The sequence below is a fragment of the Kryptolebias marmoratus genome, linkage group LG21 (assembly GCF_001649575.2).
Source record: "Kryptolebias marmoratus isolate JLee-2015 linkage group LG21, ASM164957v2, whole genome shotgun sequence".
NCBI lineage: Eukaryota > Metazoa > Chordata > Actinopteri > Cyprinodontiformes > Rivulidae > Kryptolebias > Kryptolebias marmoratus.
Window position 1 is genome coordinate 13,508,239 of NC_051450.1, and position 10,624 is coordinate 13,518,862.

At 44.2% G+C, this 10,624-nt stretch overlaps 1 protein-coding gene across 1 annotated transcript; it reads right to left on the reverse strand.

The window, feature by feature from the left end:
* Positions 1–5: 5 nt before the first annotated feature.
* Positions 6–10,498, reverse strand: emilin2b (elastin microfibril interfacer 2b). Its single transcript, XM_017406722.3, has 9 exons — positions 10,252–10,498; positions 10,033–10,158; positions 8,016–8,197; positions 6,535–7,899; positions 1,331–1,531; positions 1,187–1,240; positions 1,053–1,103; positions 860–976; positions 6–611 (listed from the first exon to the last, which is right to left on the reverse strand). The coding sequence occupies exons 1-9, from the start codon at positions 10,374–10,376 to the stop codon at positions 277–279; spliced, it is 2,556 nt and encodes an 851-aa protein (XP_017262211.1). The 5' UTR covers positions 10,377–10,498; the 3' UTR covers positions 6–276.
* Between the last annotated feature and the right edge of the window lie 126 nt (positions 10,499–10,624).

Below are 10,624 nucleotides of genomic sequence, written 5' to 3' on the forward strand. Positions count from 1 at the left end.
AAAGCTTTTTTTTTTTTTTTTTTTTTTTGCATTTTAGCACCAGCAATGTTTGTGTGTTCAACTCCTGTGGATTGCTCAAACAAAACAGGAGCAAGGTAAAAAAACAAACTAAAATTATTGCAATAAAAGCTATATATTACTCACAAGGCAGATAATCCTTTTGATGTTTGGAGCCTTTTCCTTGTTTACGTCCTGTAAATACAATTTTCTCTCCCTCCTCTGATAATTTAGGATTCTAAAAAGCTCGGATGTATTTACAGTAAAGTGTCAAAGTAGCTACCGCTGCGTTGGGTTGGCGTACAGAAGCACGACACTAAAAGATGACAGGAACTGCGGGGAGTCTGAAATGGCGAGTTTTCCAGCGGTCAGGAGGATTCCTGCTTGGTCTCCTCGCCTCATTGAAACGACCAGACTGAGCGAGGTCGATCCGCTGCAGCCACACTCCTGACGTGGCGGCGTCGGCGGTTTGATTTCGGGCAGGAAACCTGCCGAGTCCAGCTTCTGGATGCTGCGATCGGACACCGACAGCACGGCCTCCACCTTTTCACCTCTGTGGGCTACGAGCACAGCTGTCACCAGGTAGCGACCATCTGTGGGAGCAGTGAAGATACCTGGAACACAGAGAGCTGCTCTTTGGACACAGATTCTCCAAACGCAAACATTTGGCTGCTTTTAAACTAACGTAAAGAATGTGTCTCAGGACTGTTCACTAAATATCTCCAGATTAACTCAACGCAGTTTGAGAATGCAAAACTAATCGGTAAACTTGGAATTTACAGATAAATCTTTCAATGAGCTGGAGATTTGTGAGTGCCAGACTTAAATGTATTTTTATCTGGAGGACACTGGTAAAAGTTACCTGTTTGAGGGTCGTAATGTCCGCCATCGTTAACGAGCACCTTGTTGAATCGAATGGTGCCGACTTCTCCTTGAAACGGCGGGAGAGTTAAACCAGCCGAGAACGAAGCCTTCTCACCTGAGCACAGGACAGAAAACATGAGCGATCCGAACGGGGACAGGTCCGAACCTCTGAACAGGGAACAAACTCGAACCTGAAGCTGGGGCTGGTTTCTGAGGTGGCGGTCTCAGAGGCACACCCCCGTCTGACGATCGGAGAACAGCAGCGTCATTTAAAGTTTAAAATCTCAGTTGTGATGCATTATGGTAATGTTAAAGGAGCGTTCACCTGGGATCAGAGGAATGCCGGTCTTTAAGGAGTCCTTGGATTTAACAGGAGAGGCTATGAAGGAAAAGAGAATCATGAAATAATGCTGACAGACATTCAGAGCGGTGTGTGTGTGTGTGTGTGTGTTTATGTGGTTGGTCTCACCTGGAGCTCCAGCAAAACCCTGAACAGTCATCATGCTGTTGACTGCCCCCTCTGGCAACATAGAGGAGGTCATTTTACCTGGGGGGCCTGCCTCTCCCGTCTCCATTACATGCAGCTGTGGGAGGGAGTGGTCCCTGGGGCCAGCTAACACTCCAAAAGTCCCCCCTGATACCAGAGGAGGTCCCACCTCCCCCAGTTCACCTGAGCGGAGCAGGACGGAGCAAACCAGGTGGTTATACCTCGCATTATTCGGCTTTTATTCTCTTTAAAGTCTTACAGCTGATATAAGAGCTTCAAATTTACTACTTGATAACTATAATTACATCCTTATTTGTACTGTTATTGCCGTGGAATAAATTTGTAGCTTGGAGCATTTAATATTTCATCAGAAACGCAGATAATCAAGCTATTAAAGTGCAAACTGCACCAGTGCGGAAGCTATAACAGGCTTATTTATGACAGAGAAACATGCTAAAAATAAAAAAGGCACATTACAGACTGATATTTTTATATTTGGCTCTCGTTTTGATGCCGTTAATGCGCCAGGGGGGTTTCGCAACTGCAAACACAGTTTCACACGGTTTGTCCAAATCTAGACAAAGGCGACTGCAGAAGTGGTAGCTGTTGCTGCACTGAGCATATCCAGGTCCGCGTTCTAGTTTAATGACAACAAGATGCAAACCTCCTGGGTTCGAAAAGAAAGCCAGAGAGCAGCCAGCTACGTTTGTCCGTGTCCAAAAGTCAATCACCACAGAGGCCTTCTCGTGCCGAAAGAGGACTCGGTTCTGATCCTTGGAGACGTTTCATCACTTACCCAAGGGACCTCTTTAGTTAACTGATGAGTGGGGAGTGCCAGGGATTTAAACTCCTCTGAGGCCAGTAAATTACACACAGAGTTATCAGGGTTAAGGCTGGTTAACCAACGGAACTTCTTCTGAGCAGCCTCGTTACTAAGCCACTATTCACACGCTGATTCATGGCACCTCCGCATTTCACACGACGGGGTCTCATGAGTCAGTGGGTGGGTTAACGGTTCACACATTTGATCAATTTTTTTGTGGTTTAATAAAGGCAATATTCCCAGCCACAGTGTTGCAACTGATAAATGTAAAAAAAAAAAAAAAAAAATCTGGATATTTATAAAATGTTTTATTGTTTCCAGTCAGGTAGTCCAGGTTGTTTTGCTGTTTTTACACAAAGGTGTTGAGTGACTTTGAGATCCTTCAAAAGATCATGTTGACGATCCACCCCGTTCACAGCAGGACCACTGATGGGTCCCATCAACACCCCGACAACAAATGATTATCGGAACCTGTTATTATGGACTCGAAACATCTGCTGCCGAAACGTGTTCATCTTTAAATGACTGCATTCCTGGGAACCACAGCCAAGCTTATCAACAAATCTTCCCTTCTGGCTCATTGTTGCCGTTGCTCTTTAGTCTACAGAGATAAAACTCCCAAATTTGCTGCCCCCCAGAAGGGAAAGCAGCACTTGAAAGGCATACCAAGGCTCGGCCACATGTTTGGTCCTCGGGAAGCTGGTCCCCCTCGCCCAGAGGGGGGAAAAGGGGTCTCATTTAAAGCAGTCTGCCTGTCCACTCTGCTCTGCGTTTCAGACCCGGTGCCTCCAGGATAAAAGAGGCGAGCTCAGGACGTGTATCTGCATACGTCTGGATGAAAGAGACGAGCTGTGAACAAATACAGCTGGATCTGCTGTTGACTGGGAAATCCTTAGGTTTTGTTGTTAGTCATTTACTCACCAGCAGTTCCTGATTACAACTCCCGAAAACTGCCACTTTCTACATTACAAATCGCCTTCTGATGACTGCGTGGAGGCGTGTTGACTTTATGAGTCACCGCGACACGCTGAGCTCACACAGCCTTGATTTAAGAGTCCATGAATGAGCGCAGCCACAACGTTTAGTGTTCGAACCCGACCTCAGGAGGAACGAGAGATGTGCTGACTTTCTTAACCTCCTCATAAACAGCCAAACACCTCCTCAGTCTGAAATAAACAAGGGCCAAACGAGCAGCAGCTTTTACTGCTCCTCACAGCCTTCTGTCAGGTCTCGTCTTGTTTTTGGGTTAACCACTGAGGGGAGTGTGTTCGTTTTATCTCACACACGTCGCTGTCCTACGAGCCTAAACACTCAGCGACGTCGGGAAGGCATGTTTATTTCTCTCCAGGTTTCCATAACGGCTAAACAACGCTGTCGTAGGGGAAATGATCCCAAATACAAACCAAAGGATTGTTTTTTTATGAACTAAGACATAAAAAAAAAACTTTAATTTTATTTTGCACACACACACACCAAATAAACTGAAATGATGTCCTTTTTAGTGCATGGCTCTCCGTTTCCATCCCTGTTTAATGATGCTCAGTCTTAAGGTTGCATTTAGATGACTGCTGTAGAACAAGTAGCAGAATTTCAAAACACATTGCTCATGAAGATAAATGGGAATCCTTCTTTCCTGAGGCTCTCTTTTACAAGCAGGGCTCAATAAAACTTCCATTAAGTCCATAAAGTTCCCTTTAAAGGTTAAGAAACAAAATAGCACAAAAAAACAGTGACTCATTTAAATGTTATTTATAATCTTTGTTAGAGAACAGACCTGTTAAATAACAGCACTGATGGACCTAAAGAGACCAAAAACTACAACTTTTAAACTGATTTAGAAGAATAATGCATTTGGTCCGCTGTAATGTTTAGAACAAACTGAGAAAGATCCTTAGAAATTACATTCAGCACACCTATTTTACTTCAGCTGCTCACCAAAATGCACTGATGTTAGAATAAATATTAACAACGGATGAACATTTAGGAGTTACTTATTTAAATGCAGAACACGACTTTTCAAACTTTTTATCGTATACTGTATGGAAGCAAAACAAGAAGCAGGAGGCCCCATGGACGTAAAAACTGAAGACAGCTGCATAAAAGCAAAGCGTCACAAAGGTGGGAATCCAGTTTTTGGTTATCAGCCCACAGACAGTCAACAGAGTATTAAAATAAAAGCTAAAATAATCCTAATGTTCCCTACGCACAAGAGCTTCTGAAACAAGGGCATAAATATAAAACCCCTCCAAGTTTTAAACACATTTACGATGTGAACTTATACATTGAAGTAAAAGTCATAGGACGAATATAAAAAAATGTCAGTGTCCAAACATCGTCTGGCTTAGCTGTAGTTCTTTCATGACTTCACGAGCTGTAATAAATATCCCTCAGTGTGACGGAGCGAGCTCTGAAAGCAGCAAAGAATCATGACAGCTCCTTCCGTCCCGTTTCCAACCCTCTCGTTTAAGATTAACAACTGGGGTGACATCATTCATAAACACACTCACGAATGGCCTTTGGGAGCTCATTTTGCGGTGTTCGTTTCAACAGAAAGGAAGCTCTCACGCTGAGGTTTGAACATGTGAGAAAACAGCAAACGGAAAGAGGGGAGGCGAAACAAAACGGGGTCAGCAGTGAAGACGGCCATGTAAACGTCCATCCAGTAGCACTTGATGTAATCACACTAAAGCTTCTTGGCTCTGAAGTAAGGAGACTTCCAGATAAGCTGCGAGCAGAGCACTCTGTGACCGGCCTCCTTGAGCAGCACTTTCCACTCTCTTCAGATAACCTTGCAGGCAAAGTCAAACAAACGTTAGGAACCGTAAATCGCAAACTAACACATCTTCTGAGCAAAAGGATTTGTTAAATGACATAATTCAAAAAGCCACAGGGTGGGGTGACAATATTTCTTAGTCATTGCAGGCTCAGTTTGTGGCAAAAAAAAAAAAGGAGACAAAACTGGTTTTACTGAGATGCACGAATAAAATTAGAGACAAAGAAAGCGGATTTTGTTTAGGGCCAAACCTGGACAAGACCAAGAACCCCCGCCCCTACCACCATCCCTTGTTCTCCCAGACTACGCCACATGCTGCATCACCAGCCAGTCAAAAAAAAAAAAAAACAGACCAAAGCTGCTCCCAAAGGAAGCGCTCTGGCTCGTAAACAGCATGGGAGTGCTTCTAGTTCCCATTCGCGAAACAGCGAGAGTCCAGCTCAGTCTCGCAGGTACCATTAATGAGTCAGACCAGAAATATGCAGCATGCGCCTTGATATGGTGCAAACATGCTGACTGTAACGAGCCAGAGGATTGCGAAATAAGAAAGTTGATAGTAAAGCTGAGTGACCACCCTTCTGTTTTTTGAAAGGTCACAGGAAGTACTGTTGAGCACTAGTAACTAAATTACTACGTGAGGTTGTTCGGAGTGAAACACTGTGATGGACAATAAAACTAAGCAGGCAGGTTGGGAGGTCGATGGTGCTACAGAGAATACTGTTTCTTCTAAAGCAAAGGCTTTATTGTTTGGTTATCCCCATGCAACTTTACATCAATGAATACTCTGCTGATTTTAGAAGTAATGTTCTGTCTGTAGTTATCAAGAGTTAACACTTTGTGCTTTCACGGCTGATAGAGTATGGAGTCTTCGTCCAGATTAGGTTAACAGCTAATTTTTGAGAAAGAGTTATTTTCATATATATATAAATGTATATACGTGTACATCACAAGTATCTGTAGTGATAGATTCTCTGTTGAGCTTTTGGACTACATATGTAATGTTTTCGGAACAAACGCCCACAGATAGATGCTCGACTAGATCCACAAATAAGTCTGCTGAACAATATTTTTATGCCAAGGCATTGCTCAACACAAGTGGGGTCCATTAAACCAAACATGTGTCTTCAATAAAGTCTGCTTGCTTTAAATGAGAACATGGGTAAAAGAGTATCCAACTTCCCTTCGCTCCCACTCTGAAACACCAGCCAACGTTTGAGCCTCTTCAACAGCACGGCCAGCTTCTGATACAGGAATGGGCACCAGCTCAGGCTGAAAGTATCACTGCTGAAATGTCCATAGATGGCCAAACAAACTAAGCCAGATAAAAACCTGGGATGTTTTAGTGGAAATCAAATCATTTTACTATGAATAGAGATGTTTGTTTGCAGGATTAAGACGATGTTAAATACGCACACACGGAGAGCTGGAGTGGGTTTCATTGCTGCTAATTTCCTTTTTAAAAATGCAAAAAAGATTTTTTGTATTTTCCCCCAGATTTCTATGCTTCATCATGGGAGTAATGTAAATATTCACATTTCAAAGGAATAACAAGTGTCAGCTGATGTTTGGTTTAGAGTGCAGACAGCTTACCTTCCTTCCCAGGAGAGCCGTTCGTCAAGACCGCCACGTCTCTGTCCACGTTAGAGACACGGTCCTGGACGGTCTGACACGTTCCCTTCAATTCTTCAATATCTTCAGCCTGAGCCCCGACTGTGCTGTTCAGCTGGTTTACACAAGTCCACAGCCCGGTGACGTGCTCGTTCAGCCCCTCTTTGATCCTCAGGAGGCTGCTGGAGATGGGCTCCAGCTTGCCGCACAAAGTCTCCATGTTAACGATTCGGTTTTCCAGAGCAGTCAAATTAGCTCTGCAATCTTGTGAGCCTAAATGGTCCGTGCCATTGGCTCTTTGAACACAATCCTTTAGAGACCTGTCATCATTCTGCAGAGCCCCTGCACTCGTCTTTGTACCATCAGATGGAAAGGTGCTGCTTCTCTCTACCAACAGGTTTGCCCATTTGTCTTCCATGGAGGCCAGCTTGTCCTCCAAATTCTTCTTCAGGTCTTCGATAGCCTTCTCCTGCTCGTTCCGAAGGCTCTCCTCTACAGAGAGGGACTGAGCCGTCAGAGTCCTACTCGATGAGTTCAAATGGGTTTCAAGGCTCTCCAGACGTGCCAGAACAGAGTCCGATCCTCCAGAGTCTACCTGCCCCAGATTAGCCACTTTGGCCCTAAGATCCTGGATCTCATTGCGGAGTTCACTTTCTTTTGAGTCCATGAGCCCAGCCAGGTCAGAGTAGTATGTCTCCTGTCCTTCACACCGTTCTTGAACTGAAAGGATTTTATAATCACAAGAGCTCTTTAGGTCTGCCATCTTGATTTCCATGCCTTCCATCAGCTCTTCTCTCAGAGCGCTGACCTTACTGTCCAAGTAGGCTTGCAGGTCCGTGTCCCTGGTTGGGAGGGCAGGAGGGGTTGTGTGCGGAGGGGTCCGAGCACCTTCCATCAACAAACGAATTTGCCCATCGTGGTAGTTCACTCGACCCAGCAGGTCATCCAAGGTGTTGCTCTTGGACTCCAGTTCGTCCATAACCTGGTTCACCTTGTTCATGACGTCATCCATCTGCGCGGTGTCGTGGTTCAAGGAGAAGTCCTGCACCTGAATGGTTTGGGTCCCGGCACCACGTGCACTGGCGGGCTGTTTGAAATCATCCAGCAGAGACACCAGCATTTTACTGGCGTCTTCCTGGAAATCCAGCCTCAGATTGGAGGCCATGTCTGTCATTCTGGCTTGCATGTCGAGGACCATCTGGGACAGCCGCTGCACCTCCTGCTCCAGGTGTTGATCACTTTCAGGCCCTCTTTGACCCACTTGTGCCCTGTCGCCCGTATGACCTCCAACCTGCCACTCCCCTCCAAATGGATAGTTTCTCTGGTCTTCTGTCCTGTGACTAGAAGCTAGAAAAAACAACAACAACACAAAACACAACAAAGCAAATCCTTTAATTTTAAGGTCATTAAGCTTAACTTGTTCGATGTAATATTTCGATTTTTCAAATATCTTTCTTGCGGACCTTGTGGATTTGGAAAATACCCTGAGGCAGAGGGGGCATGGGGTAAACGCTCTTCTTGGATTTGCCTCATGTCTTTCACCTCCATGCAGTCCTGGCCCTGGTAGCCCGGGCAGCACCTCCACTCCAATTCTGTTACAGTCTTGTACGCAATCTTGTACGTGGGCCTGAAATGTGTCCGATATCTAAAAGAGATTACATTAAGGTGATAATATAGGCAGCATTCTCTCTAGATGCCGGAAAGATTTACTGAAATGACGTTTCAAACTAATGATGAAGTACTGTACAAAAGTTTTAAACGATCCCTTATTTCTTTCAAGATTACCTGAAAGTCTGACTGTTTGGAAGCAAAATTTGAGAAAACAGAAGAAGATTCAAAGTGATCCTAAGAGTTTTTATCATTATTTTAAAGGCAACTGGACTTATTTTCTTGCTTCTTGAAGACGTTTCACTCCTCATCTGAGGGCTTTTCTCAGTTCAGACAGAAAAGTGCTGAACTCCAGGCTTTCGAGCTGCAGTGAGTTGCATGTGATTTAAACGTCTCTCATACGGACCAGACTAACAAAGATCCCAACCGTCCTCCAAGGGGATGAGAGGGAGAGCAATTTGCAAGTGAGCTCAGCTCGCAAAAACGAAGCAACTCACTGCAATTTAAAAAGCTCGGAAAGACGCTTTGTCCTGTTTGAAGTGAAAACAAAAAGTGAAACGTTAGTCCAAGTTGATTGACTTCAGAAGTTTGCATAGTACGCTAAAAACAAAAATCTGCACATTAGACTTAAATCATTAGACTTAAATCGTCCCTCTCACCAGAACAGAGACAACTCTAACAGTCTGACTATCTTGACTTGGTATCAATTCTAAAGTTTCAGTTAAAGTTCAGATGAAAAAGGTTAGGGTCAAATGTAATTTTCCTAAAAGTAAGGTTATAAGAAACTACATGTCATCAGAAGCAGCTAAAATGTTTTTCTCTCGTACCACTTAATGTTTCACCCACCTGGTCACAGCCCAGTGCTACAACGTTAACTATTACAGAAACTCAGTGATTTGGAGGAACATTATAAAATGTGCAAAACATTTGTCTCATGTACAAGATTATGCTATATATGGTCAAACTTCTCAGCTCAATGTTGTTATCATGAGAACAGCTGCATATCAGCTGCAGTGAGAGGGGAAAGTGTTTTTCATTCAGGAAAAGTTCTTTATTTCAGTCAGTACTTTCTGTAAAAGCTGCTCTGAATCAGGACTCTCAGTTCAAAGAACTATACTTATAGAATATTTAAATCTCAGTTAAAGAAGTGGTTAAACAATATTCATCATTGAAGTCACTGTGTCATCTGTAAACATCTGTCAGTGTTTTAATACGGACATGGACATCGTACCTTTAATGGTTGCTCTCTTGTACAGATGTTTAGTTCAGATTTAGGATGATAGTAGCTGAGAGTCATTCCCAACACATAATCACAACATCGCATGAGATGGTGTGTAACATTTCTTCCAACGTTTGACCAAAACTGCTCCAAAAGTCTGGCACAAAAAGCGGCGGGCGATATGCAGTCCTCCAAGGAATGCCAGACCTTTAGTTTTCTTTTATCTGTTTGGGGTGACTCTCTTGGTACATTTACTGTAACCTTAAGGAACACTGTCCTTCTCAAATAAATGAACAAACTAAACTCAACTAAAAAAATATAAACAAGCAACCATAAATAAAGACCATTTAATTTGAGACACTGAGCAGCTTTAGTCATCAGACCTCTGCAGAGATTAAATGCACATTAAGTTTGTTTATTGCCCAAGAAACAAAACAAGAGAGGTAATGTGAGTTTATGCTGGCTAATCATAAACAGATACCTGAGTATATTAATTTCAAATGTGCCATACAAGAGTTAATAGCTTTAATATGTTTGGCTACTTTTGGCCCTAACACAAATGGATGTTAGAGGACCAGTGGTTCCATGATCACATACAGCTGCTGGTTCCGATTATTAAAGCCTAAAAAAAGAAGACTTTCGGGGAAACTTACATCACTTGTTGCGCGCAGTTTGGCAGCTCCGGCGGACACGGCAGGAACTCCGGCTGCGCAAAGTTCTCTGTCCCTCCCACGACGGCGCAGCTCACGTTCTTGTGCACCACGTACGCGCACCAGTTTCTGCAGAACAACGAAAAAACCCGAATTTATCCCTCCACCTTTTCTTTGGTGGCATGAATGGTGTATAAAACAAAAGGTGCAGCAGAAACTCACTTGCTCCTTTGACGCGTTTCGGCGGCAGAATACGCGCTTCCCTGGAACACGTTGTAGTGGAAAGGTGTGCCGCCGATGAGAGGACAAGTTATCAAGAAGCGGAGGAGCTGCAGTCCGGGATTCATGGCTGGATGGTTCAGAGAGGAATAACCCAGCGGTGTGCAGGAGTGCGTGTGTGCGTGTGTGTGTGTGTGTGTGCTGAGCTCCGCGGCTTGTTTCTGCGGCGCGCAGACCCGAAGCAGCTCCTTTCAGTCCTTGGATGTGACGTTTCGGGACCCCCTCCAAGCGCTGACAGAAGCCCCCCCCNCGTCCAACGCACACATGTTCGCTGCTGAGTGCGTGACAGCTGTGGAGCTTCCTTTTTCATTCATAC

Bases quoted from the DNA above. Each gene is read 5' to 3' on its own strand.
- emilin2b (XM_017406722.3), bottom strand. From the start codon at position 10,376: ATGAATCCCGGACTGCAGCTCCTCCGCTTCTTGATAACTTGTCCTCTC. The intron at 10,159-10,251 runs GTGAGTTTCTGC...GTTGTTCTGCAG, and splicing joins GAAACGCGTCAAAGGAGCAA to AAACTGGTGCGCGTACGTGG. The intron at 1,532-6,534 runs GTAAGCTGTCTG...TGCTCCGCTCAG, and splicing joins CGGCTCTCCTGGGAAGGAAG to GTGAACTGGGGGAGGTGGGA.